This window comes from Heterodontus francisci, chromosome 23 (assembly GCF_036365525.1).
Source record: "Heterodontus francisci isolate sHetFra1 chromosome 23, sHetFra1.hap1, whole genome shotgun sequence".
NCBI classification, from domain to species: Eukaryota; Metazoa; Chordata; class Chondrichthyes; order Heterodontiformes; family Heterodontidae; genus Heterodontus; species Heterodontus francisci.
In genome coordinates, this window is record NC_090393.1 from 29,978,652 (window position 1) to 29,991,157 (window position 12,506).

The 12,506-nt window shown below is 38.9% G+C and overlaps 2 protein-coding genes across 9 annotated transcripts in view; one reads left to right on the forward strand and one right to left on the reverse strand.

Annotated features, from left to right (window-relative positions):
* The window catches only part of atxn2 (ataxin 2), a 103,909-nt gene that overhangs the window by 53,328 nt on the left and 38,075 nt on the right, over positions 1–12,506 (forward strand). For 7 of the 8 annotated variants that reach the window (XM_068054942.1, XM_068054943.1, XM_068054944.1 and 4 more), the window contains 2 exons: positions 9,251–9,429; positions 12,096–12,305. In XM_068054942.1, the coding sequence (XP_067911043.1) occupies positions 9,251–9,429; positions 12,096–12,305 (389 nt within the window). The remainder of the gene's footprint in view (positions 1–9,250; positions 9,430–12,095; positions 12,306–12,506) is intronic. The other variant, XM_068054947.1, reaches the window with a different exon arrangement.
* Positions 1–12,506, reverse strand: part of sh2b3 (SH2B adaptor protein 3) — a 286,946-nt gene that overhangs the window by 48,100 nt on the left and 226,340 nt on the right. The gene's annotated exons all lie outside the window — the stretch shown is intronic.

Here is a 12,506-nt window from a genome sequence, read left to right on the forward strand (position 1 = left end):
GAATATAGGCTGTAAGGAGGGCACAGAAGCTACAAAGCGATATTGACAGGTTAAGTGAGTGGGCAACAAGGTGGCAGATGGAATATAATATGGGGAAGTGTGAGGTTATTCACTTTGGTAATAAGAATAGAAAAGCAGAATATTTTTAAAAGGTGTGAAACTTTTAAATGTTGATGTTCAGAAACACTTGGGTATACTCGAACAAGGAACGCAAAGTTAGCATACAGTAAAGAAGGCAAATAACATGTTGGCCTATGTTGTAAAGGGATTGGACAACAAGAATAAGGAAGTCTTGCTACAATTGTATAGGGCTTTGAGACCACACTTGGAGTACTGTGCACAGTTTAGTCTCCACATTTAAGGAAGGATCTATCTGTATTTGAGGCAGTACAGCGAAGCTTTAATGGATTGGTGCCTGGGATCAGAGGGTTGTCCTATGATAGGCTGAGAAAATTGGGGCTATGTTGTCTGGCGTTTAGAATGAGAGTTGATCTCATTGAAATATACAAGATTCTGAAGGGGCTTGACAGGGTAGACACTGAGAGCTTGTTTCCCCTGGCTGGGGAATCTAGAATGCGGACACAGTTGCAGGATAAGGGGTTGATCATTTTGGACTCCGGTGAGGAGAAATCTCTTCACTCAGAGGGTTGTGAATCTTCGGAATTATCTGTCCCAGAGTGGGTGGTTGCCCCATCATTGAGTATGTTCAAGGCTTCAGTAAACTGATTTTTGAGTATTGCTGAAAATAGAGACATGTTGTTGAAGCTTTTTGTCTTGCACTCATCAGGACAATCCGCAAGAATACCAATGTAAGGGAAAACAACAACTTTTATACGTATGAGACGAGAGTGCTGATTGGTTGGCAAGTGAACTCTGATTGGTAGAGGTGTTACCATGGAGAATGCGCCAGTTTATGGTGACTGACAGTTAACTGCTGAGCTTTGTTTGAAATTTAAACCAGGCAGCTTAACTCTGGTCAAGGCATTGCCCTGAAGAATGAACCAGTGAATGGCTGTCACTTCTGTTTAGCTGAAACGGGCGCAATGTTTGTATATCTTCTTTCTGTCAGCATTTCTGTCTGATTTTTGGTGTCTCAGTGAATCAAGGGATATAGGGAGCGGGCGGGAAAGTGAAGTTGAGGAAGATCAGCCGTGATCATATTGATTGGCAGAGCAAGCTCGAGGGGCCATATGGTCTACTCTTGCTCTGTTTCTTAAGTTCTGGTCTGGAACAGCTAAATATAGAGTCTTCTCTAATTTTTCTCCTTTATAAAAGTGTTAAAAAAAAATTTAAAGGGAGAGCTGGGTATAGTTCATTTAATGAGCGTCCGGCTAATGTGCAAAATTTCAATATTTGTCGTGACATTTTGTTTTGTGAGTGTGTGCTCGATTGCAGGTCTCTCTCTCTCTCTCTCTCTCTCTCCCTCTCCCTCTCTCTCTCTCTCTCTCTCTCTCTCTCTCTCTCTCTCTCTCTCTCTCTCTCTCTCTCTCTCTCTCTCTCTCTCTCTCCTCCCCCCTCTCTCTCTCTCTCTCTCCTCCCCCCTCTCTCTCTCTCTCTCTCCTCCCCCCTCTCTCTCTCTCTCCTCCCCCCTCTCTCTCTCTCTCCTCCCTCTCTCTCTCTCTCTCCTCCCCTCTCTCTCTCTCTCTCCTCCCCTCTCTCTCTCTCTCTCCTCCCCTCTCTCTCTCTCTCTCTCTCTCTCTCTCTCTCTCTCTCTCTCTCTCTCTCTCTCTCTCTCTGTCGAAATGACTAGGAGAAATCAATGCTCACAACTGAACAGCATGTTTTGATGATATGCCAAAACAGGGTACCACTGGGTCATAAAAAGCAACATTATTGGTAAAGCTTGCCAGGAACATTTTAACAAACAGGTGTTTCCCCTCTCAAGTAAAGGTTTCATTAAAACATTGCATGACTCACAAAAGAAGGATCCTGTTCTAGACCTGGTTTTCAGTAACAAAGACAAGTAAGCCATTTGAAGGTAGGAGAACACTGGGGAAATAGTAGTTGTAACCTAAATTTACATAAAGAAAAAATTGAACTAAAGCTTAAAGGCACACAAAAGGGGTACCTATCTTGGATTAATTGGTTTTAAGAGTCATGGGATGAATATAAGGGGAAATGGTACACAAGAAAAGAATGAGAAAATACCTTTCAGTGGATTTTCAACAGATCTCCAACAGACCCAAGCTTGGCTTGGAAAATATAACTTCACACACTGACTACCTATTCCTAGTAAGTATATTTTCTGGTAGAGAGTATGAGAAATGTAGAGGGAATGATGAATTTGCACAGACATTGGTTAAGCCACAGTGTACTGTGGAGTTCTAGGCACCCGATTAGAGAAAGGGCATTAATGACATAGTGCTCAAGCAACAGAGATTGCCAGGGATAGGAAACTATAGTTGTGAGGAAAGATCTAAGATATTGGGGCTATTATCACGGGAGCAGAGAGTAGGTTTAATAGAAGTTTTTTTTAAAAATTATGAAGGTGTCATGGTCCTGTAGTTTTTCCAGGACTATGCGGTTTGCCTTTAAGGCTTGCAAAGGATCCGTATTGCTTTAAGAACCAGCAAGCCTCAGGAGTTACAGGAAGGTGCATTTTCGTTGCCTTAGAAACAGTCATTTGGAGACTGCGATTCAAAGGGTGCATTCTCGTTACCATAGATACAGCCACTGGGAGTGAGTATTAAGCGATACATTTGTTACAATTCAATTTTGAACTGGATTTTTAGTTGAAGACAGTTTGTTCTAACAGAACACGGACACACGGTTGTGGTGTCTTGCACTTGAAAAAAGAGCTCTCAACCATTTAAACTGAAGGAGTAGGATTTTAGCCTGTTTAATTATTATCTCTCAAAATTCTAAAAAAGTCAAGCCAAAACTGAGATCTCTGGTAATTTAAATTGAAGAAAGGGAAGTTAGACTGTGACAATCTTTTATCCCTCTCAAACTAAAGTCAGTTTGATTCTATTGAAAGTGTTTGCAAGTCGTTATTTGTTGAAATTCGCTGGAGAAGGAATGCATCACCTACTGTTGAAGTTAGACTACGGACTGTTCTACTGTGGAAAAACCTTTTTTCCCGCATCGGACGATTGAGGCCTTCAAGCAACATTCTGTGAGGACTTCAAGCAACAAGTAAATTTGCAAGGACTCTAATTTTTTTCTATTTTAAATGTTATTTATATCTTCGTAGTGTTTAAGAATTTGGTTCTTCTAATTAAAAAGTTAATTTGTTGATTTTAAAAACGCCAGGTTTGGTTAGCCTCATTCGGGGGTTAATAGATGGTACAATTTGGCTGGGTCTTTCTTTAATTTGGAAAGTTTTAAGTGATATGTTAGGCGATCTGTGGAGCAACAGGATTGAATTATCAGTGCGTCTCTCCCACCACAATCAGAATCGTATATTTTGATTGGGGGCTTTGATGAGAGGTCGGTCGTAACGTATTTTTTGGGGGATTGTCCCGGGATTTAAATAACACATTAATTGGGGGCTCACTTAATATTTGAATCACCTATTAATTGAGCTTCTCGGGATGTGAATCATATCTTAATAGGGGCCTCGCTCGCAGTTGAATCATATTTAATTCAGTGGCTCGCGTCTGGGATCAGAATCAGACAAATTTGGAGGGCTTGCATTTGGAATCATAGTAATTACTCGACTCTGGGATAACATATTTAAATTGGGGCCTCGCGTTTGGCATCAGATTAATTGCTTTCGAGTCTGGAATCTTTTCAGTTGGAAACTTGATAGTTGGGATCTAAATCTGACACCAATTACAAAGAAATTAAAAGAATCAGGTCTCTTGTATAATAAGGTACAGTCTATACCATTGTTGTGGCATTAGTGGTTGTAGCAGAGTTTTTGGGAAAGCAGAATGTTTCCCTGAGTGACTTGATAACTTTAAGAACAAATTAAAAGAATTGGCAGTGAAATTGGGGTTGGAATTGAAATCAGGTGCCAAAAAAGCAGAGATAATTGAAATAATAGCCGAACATCTGGAATTAGTAGATGATGATAATGATACAGATGAAGAGCAATAAGAGGAACAAGAAAGGGAATACGAGAGACATGAAGATTATAGGTCTGAGACCAATGCAGTGGAATTGGCTAGGATTCAGTTAGAAATGAAAAAACTGGAGCTTCAGCAGGAAAAAATTAAAACTTGAGTTGGAAAAAGAGGAAAGGGAGAGAGAGCATTTTGGAGAGAAAGTGAAAAAGAAGAGGGAGAATTGAAGTTAAAAGAGATGGAACTAAGACAAAAGGGTAGTCTTAAATACAGGGAAAATTCGAGTCAGGAAGAATCTGAATTTAGATCAGGACCCAGTGAGAATTTGTTTAAATTTATACAGGCTCTACCTAAGTTTGAGGAAAGGGGCGTAGAGGCATTTTTCATATCTTTTGAAAAAAATAGCCAAACAGATGAAATGGCCGAAAGAAAGCTGGACATTGCTCATGCAAGGCAGGCTGGCAGGCAGAGCTCATGAAGCTTATGCCATGCTTTCTGAAGAGACTTCTGAAGATTGAGATGGCAAAAAAGGCTATTCTTGCTGCTTATGAGTTAGTCCCTGAAGCTTACTGTCAGAAGTTTAGGAACCTATGGAGATTGACTGGGCAGACATACCTAGAATTTGAGAGGGTGAAGAAAATGAATTTTGACCATTGGATACGGGCATTAAAGATAGAAACCACATATGGGAACCTTTGAGAATTGATTCTCTTAGAATAATTTAAAAACTCCATTCTTTCAGTAGTGAGAACTCATGTAGATAACCTGAAAGTTTTGAAAGCTAGGCAAGCAGCAGAGATTGCTGATGATTTTGAGCTTGTGAATAAGCCGATCTATTTTGTCTGTCACCCCCATAAACCTGAGAAGGATAGAAAGTGGCAGAGTGAAAGGAAGGCAAGTAGTCGGAGACGAGAAGGAACAGCTGGGAATGCCCCAGGAGCACCTCCTCGGGTCAGAAAGGAAGATGCTGAGGGTAGAATTGTGGTTCGCAAGCCAAAGTGTTATCATTGCAACAAAACGGGTCATCTTCATTCAGTGCTGGAAATTGCAAGGTAAACCCATAGGACTTGTTGGGGTACGCAAAGTTAGTGCAGAGGAAAAGACTCTGACCGAGTATAGCAGACCAGGCTATAGCTTTAACGACAGCTGTGAATGTGAAACCAGATACTAAAACCAAAAGGAGTGCAGAGGTTAAGAATAAAATACCTGAGTTATGATGAATTTTTGTCAAAGAGGAGAGTAACTCCTGTAAGTGAGGCAGGAAAACCTATCATTATACTCGGGGATACAGGAGCAACCCAAACACTCTTGCTGGGGAAAGATATGAGGTTTCACCAGAGAGCACCTTGAACGCTAAAGTTTTAGTAAATGGAATTGGCGGGGAGTGTGTACCCGTACCTTTGTATAAAGTATGTCTAGAGAGTGACTTAATAACTGAGGTAGTAACTGTAGGTGTTGTCCACAGTTTACCAGTAAAGGGAATTTATCTACTCCTAGGAAATGATTTGGCAGGATCAAAATATCAGTTTCTCCTATGGTTACAGAGGAATCATGTGAAATTAAGCAAACGGAGCGATTACAGGAACAAGTTCCGGGAATATTTCCTGCATGTGTAGTTACCCGAGCAATGGCTAAACAGAATAGTCAAGTATCTGAAACCTTATTTGGGGATTTAGATAATCCAAATGAGATGTTTAACAGATTGTCAATCATTGCAGCACAGCAAGCTGATCCAGAGATCTACCAAATAGCACAAATGGCTCTGTCAGAAGCTGAGGCGAAAGGAGTTCCGGAAGGCTATTATAAGGCAAACGGGGTTTTCAGGAGGAAATGGAGACCGCCTCATAGACCTGCAAGCAAAGACTGGACAGTTGTTGAATAGATACTGGTACCACCTAAATATCAACAAGGCTTATTAAGATTAGCACACGACATTCCTTTTTCAGGACATAGGCGAATTCGGAAAACCAAATCACACATAAGCAAACATTATTACTGGCCAGGTCTTATAAAGGATGTGAGACAATTTTGTAGGGCATGCCACACCTGTCAAACGGTGGGAAAACCACAACCTACCATAAAACCAGGGGATAAGGTATTAGTGTTGTTACCGTCACAGGAAGAACCAGTGAAAGCACGGTTCAATGGCCCATATAGAGTGATCAAAAGAGTGGGTAAGGTAGATTACTTGATTAACAGCCCTGATCACCGGATGAAGAACTGTTTGCGTCACATTAATTTGCTCAAACCATATTACCGCAGGGAGGAGGATAAGCCAGTACCAGTATATCAGGTAATCGGGACTGTGAAGAAGGAACAGGATAGTGAGGATGAGGCAGAAGTAGGCCTCAGAAGTTCTCAGATTGAACTTCCAACTATCCAATCAGCAAATGCAGAATGGCTAGGAAAATTAAACAATAGGCTTTTACACTTGGAGGCAAAAGAGCGTGAAGTCCTAACCAGAGTTTTCACAATGTTTCAAAAAGTTTGTAGGGATAAGCCAGGATGATGTGGGTATAGGGGGAGCCATTCCTTTAAAACAACATCCTTGTTGCTTAGGTCCAGACAGAGAGGCCCAAGTGGAAGCAGAGGTACAACAATGCATGCTGAAGGGCAGCTTAGATGAACCTAGTTAGGACAGCTGGAATTCACAGATGGTCTTGATGACTAAACTGGTGGGTCAGCTCAAGGTTGTATAGACTCTAGAAAATTCAGTGTGGTAAAGAAGGCCGACTCCTACCCAAATTCTCATTTAAAGGACTGTATGGACAGATTGGGCAACACAATGTGTCTTAAAGTGACAGATGTGTTGGAAGGATACTGTCAAATTCCTTTGACACCCCAGGATAAGAAAAAATCAGAGTCTGTTACACCGGACAGGGTTTTCCAGTGTCAGGTGATGCCATATAGGTTAAGGGGTACTCAAGAAACTTCTCAGAGAATAGTGAACCCAGTAGTGGTCAGTGCTGCTAGCTGTGCAACTCACCTGACTGAGTGATGGGCAATAGGGACTCTTGGAAGGAAAACACAAAGCAATTGGAAGACTACGCTTGGAAATTTAAAAATGGGTTAATTGGAACAACCTTTTGAAATTTAAAGCCGAAATATTATGGTGGAACTTGCTGTCGTCTAAATGTTTTTTTTAGAAATGTGCATATCTGTAAATGCGGGAAAAAAAGTTCGCTTTTTTTTTTCAATATGTATTTTTTTTTACCCATTGTAATGAAATGCGTTTCATTCCGCTAGGGGCGGAGGTGTCATGGTCCTGTAGTTTTTCCAGGAAAATGCGGTTTGCCTTAAAGGCTTGCAAAGGGTCAGTATTGCTTTAAGAACCAGCAAGCCTCAGGAGTTATAGGAAGGTGCATTTTTGTTGCCTTAGAAACAGCCATTTGGAGACTGCAATTCAAAGGGTGCTTTCTCGTTACCATAGATACAGCTACTGGGAGTGAGTATTAAGCGATACATTTGTCACAGTTCAATTTTGAACTGGCTTTTTAGTTGAAGACAGATTGTTCTAACAGAACACAGGCACAGAGGACATGGACACAGACAGCTGTGGTGTTTAGCACTTGAGAAAAGAGCTCTCAACCATTTAAACTGAAGGAATAGGATTTTAGTCTGTTTGATTATCTCAAAATTCTAAAAAGTCAAGCCAAAACAGAGATCTCTGGTAATTTAAATTGAAGAAAGGGAAGTTGGACTGTGACCATCTTTTATTCCTCGAAAACTCTAAAGTCAGCTTGATTCTATTGAAAGTGTTTGTAAGTGGTTAATTGTTGAAATTTGCTGGAGAAGGAAAGCATCACCTACTGCTGAAGTTAGACTATGGACTGTTCTACTGTGGAAGAACCTTTTTTCCTGCATCGGACGACTGTGAGGACTTCAAGCAACATTGGATTGTAAATTTGCAAGGACTCTTAATTTTTTCTATTTTAAATGTTATTTATAGTGTTTAAGAAGTTAATTCTTCTAATTAAAGAGTTAATTTGTTGATTTTAAAGGCACCTGGTTCGGGGGTTAATAGATGGTACGATTTGGCAGGTCTTTCTTTAATTTGGAAAGTTTTAAATGATATGTTAGGCGATCTGTGGAGCGACGGGATTGAATTATCAGTGCATTTCTCCCACCACAATCAGAATCATATATCTTGATTGGGGGCTTTGACTAGAGCAGTTGGTCATAACAAACGGATAAGGAAAGGACTCTCTCTTTGGTTGGGGAATTGGTATCGAGGGGTTATCATTGTAAAATTAATGCTGAGGACATTAGGAAAAATTTATTTTAGCAGAGGGTTGTTGGTGCATGGAATGCTTTGGTCCAGGAAGTTATTGAAAATTGGATAATATTTTAATCAGGGGATATTAAGCTATAAGGAGAGAATAGGGCCATGTAGTTCAGTTTTGGATTGTCGTAGCAAAGAATTGGCATAGACACGATGAGCCGAACGGCTGTCTCCTATGCTGTGAACTTCTATGGTTCTGTGGAATTGTCAATGTATGGAAAAATTATCAAGGATATTGGGATAGGACAGGGAGAAAGGATCAGAGTGGATGACTCCAGTTGATGAACTAGCGCTGGCATAGCTACATTGTTCCTATACTTTCAAATTATTGCTCATGACCGATTTCTGTGAAAATCTACCCACATTTAAAGAATACATTTTCACCTTTCCAAATGGGGTTTCTTTTTTATTAGGGTCACACCTTGTGAGAAATATGGTTAATTATTATAAACTTCAACTTTTCACTCTTTCGGTACAAAGGACACTTGCTTATAGCTAACAAACTAGCAATGTCATTTGACATGAAGGCAACAAACACTGAAGAGGCTATTCTGGATAATACTTAATATTGTCATACTATACAGTAAATCCCTTCTAGCCAGAGCAGCAATTGAGGATGCTACAATTGGTTTCTATGCAATAAGTTGGCGGAGAGTAACTATTCTGGATCTTGCTTGCTGTTCAACACTCCCTCCTGGAAGTGTACATGTGAAAACGTTGAGTGAGAGCGCAACCTGTCTTTCCTGTGATGCTTCCAATGGTTGAATACCAGCTGTCACTCACTATCCAGGTTCACGCTTCATTAATGACAACTGAAGGGCATTTGGTGCCTGTGGGATAATTGTTTCCTAGTTGAAGTTCATATATTTATTTATATATATATTTTTTTAAATTGCTTTTCAGATGGTGTAGTTGTATTTGTTAATTGATCTAAAGATGAAATGCATTTTTTTTTAAATAGAGAAAATAAGTACATTCCACCAGGACAAAGGAATAGGGATGGAATGTCTTGGGGAAATACACGACAGCATTCACCACGGATTGGACAATCTGGTTCGGGCCCACCATCTTCCCGGGTTGGATCTCATACACCAGATTACAGTCCTAATTCTGGAACAGACCAAAGAGTTGTTAATGGAGGCAAGTATTTGCATTTAATTTAAGAAGAAGCCACTTGTCAAATATGTTAGTTGTACATGTGGTCAGTATAATCTAAAATTTCAGTAATGCTGCAGTCAGTAGAGCTAAAAGGTTGGCCAAATTCATAAATGAACCTTTTACATCTGGTTCAGTTAGATATCCTGTTTTCTTTAAAATGGCTATTGCAGTATGTATTGAAGTTATTAAAAACACATTGATGCAACTTTAGGCCTCACTTCTGTTTGCAGTGACAAATGTGCACTCTCTAAATGTTGCACTGCTCATGTAGTACACGGTATAATTCTAATGCTTTCATGTATATTTAAATCTAAATCAGTCTAAAGAAAAAGGCTGGTTCAGTCCAACTCCACAATAGATCCCCTTTATTCTGTATATAGCATATGGCCCACAGAGATTTGGAAGTGTGGATACAACAGGGAGAAAGAAGTTTATTTTTTTCCCACCAGTATTTATAAATACATAAGATGAGCACAAGTATTATTTGTAAATACATCTTTTTGTCAAATGATTGACACATTTTTGTGCTCTTGTTTGCAAGATTAAAGTTTTCCAGTGTTTCTTATTGATTGTGTTGGAGATCTTTTATATCCTAATATTTAACGTTAAGCACATTTGTGTTCAATTATTAATCCTAATGTTTATACTCTTTAAAAATGGATTCTTCCCTCCCCCTTCTTTCCCTCCCATAAAGCTGCTTTGTAAGTCTACTTAGTATAATGTTAAACCACAAAGGAGTTTTATCTATAGTCTTCAGGTATAAAAGCACGCATGGCTTTCTCTATTATATGTATGTTACTTTACTACCCACAAATGTAATGTGCTGTGAAATATTTCAATGCCAACCATTTGGATTATTTAGCATTTGCGATTGGTTTATATGCATAACTAGAAGTTCCTATCTATACATTTGTATTGACTAAGCCAATTGCCATACAACTTCCTGGACAGCAAAATTCCAAACCTCCATATATCCCACAGCTGATTCCATTTGACATGAAGATCAGTGTGAATTGTAACACAGCAGGTAGTATACCTGAATCTTAACAGCTGATAAAATTTCCTAACGAAATTTGCTTCTAATTGGACCTGGAGTTCTCAGGAATTCAATGGACAGGATCAAGGGTTGAACACTTAGGCAGCACCGGAAATTCATCAATGAAATTGAAGTATATATTCAGGCTTTTAAATGTTTGACTATTATAAAGGAACAATATTTTGATGAATTTTACATTTGCAAATAATTAAGTCCTGTTTCTATTTTAATATCTGCAACAACTATCTACATCTGTATGTAAAATACCACATTGATATCTAATTTGTGAGGCAGTATGGCTTCCATCCGCAGAATAAGAATAACTTTATTAAAAAAATAAACATCTATTGATTAATTTTAGTAGCCCTCTTGTAGGAGGATACTGTGTGGCACAGTAGATTAACACATTGTCATTTCATCTCTAGGAACTGCATTTCATCCAGTCAGGCCAAAGAGATAAAAATCTCTTGCATGAAAGACTTTTGTGAGCTTGGCATTTCTTGAACCAGTTCCCAAAGGCTATAAGCCCACAGCACAACTATATGCAGAATTTGTCCCTTTTATTTGTGTTCCACAAAGATGGTTGATTTGGGAAATAGGAAAATAACAATTCTGTACTCCTGTGGTTGGAACAAAGCTATATTGAGAAAGAGTAGCTACAGCTTTTCTTTGCAATTCGTGATTTCAGTCCATGGAGAGTTTTGTGTTGATATTAAGATTCTGAAGTGAGATGTTCTATTCCCCACTGTTGGCTTTTTTGGCCTTGATGAACACAAAAATTCAACAAAACTGTTGACGAGTTGTTTTTTCCTCTCCCCACCACTTTTTGTTGCTTCTAAATATTTTTTAACAAAATAAAAAGAACAATGTACATTCATCACCCTTGCAAACACTAAATAAACAATTTTGCATAATTTTTTGTAGTTCTACTTTTCTAGTCAATTGAAGGAACGTAGCAATCACAATTCCTCATTACCCATCTATAGAGAATATTTTTCCATTATCTGCCGAATATTGGACTCTACTTACCAAAATTATAAATATCTCTGCTAATTTAGAATCATGGATTTGTTTTTTTACAAGTCTGGTTGCAGTAATGGTTTTGTGCCACAATCTGGAGATGCAGCATTTCTAAAACTTAATATTGTACATTTTTAACAACTCTCTAAGTGGTTGGTGGATTGCCATTTATGGAAAGAGCCTCATAGCAAGGAATAGAGGCAGGTTATGACCAATTTATTAAGTACGCAAATCTGTTTTGATGCATGTCAAAAATGATATGATTGCTTTCCAAACACATCTTACTACTTCAATTTAAAAAAAAAAATCCTGGTTTTATCTCCTGAAAAGCTAAGATAAAAGACATTTTTTTTTTACAAAATGCTGTATATTATTTTTCTCTCCTTGTGCCAGCACAGTGTATATTGGAGTGCTTTTAATTTTTTTTAAGTGTGCATAGTGTTTTTAAATGTAGCTTGTGAAAATCCTATTGCAAAGTTTATTATAAATATTTACTGTCTTGTAAAGTGTATATAATTTGGCATTTTCTGTTACTTGTATTCCCATATTTTTCTTTAGTTTTTACTTTCCTTCATATCATTTGTTCTGTCAGGTGTTCCCTGGCCATCGCCTTGCCCATCTCCTTCCTCTCGCCCACCTTCTCGCTACCCGTCAGCTCCCAACTCTCTTCCACCACGGGCAGCCACTCCTACCAGGCCGCCCTCCGGGCCCCCTTCACGGCCTTCAAGGCCTCCGTCTCACCCCTCTGCTCATGGTTCTCCAGCTCCTGTCTCTACTATGCCTAAACGCATGTCTTCAGAAGGTACCACAGTTAGTCTGTCCATATATATGTATGTTTAATTTCTTTGTTATATAATATTACAGTTGTGCTTTTGTTTCTTAACCTGCAACATGTATGATGTTTGAGAACTAAACAGATTTAATCCTTCTGACTTGCCAGTTACATTGTGCATAACCAGCTTTCCCTAAATTTATATTTTTATTACTGTAAGTAAGCAATTAT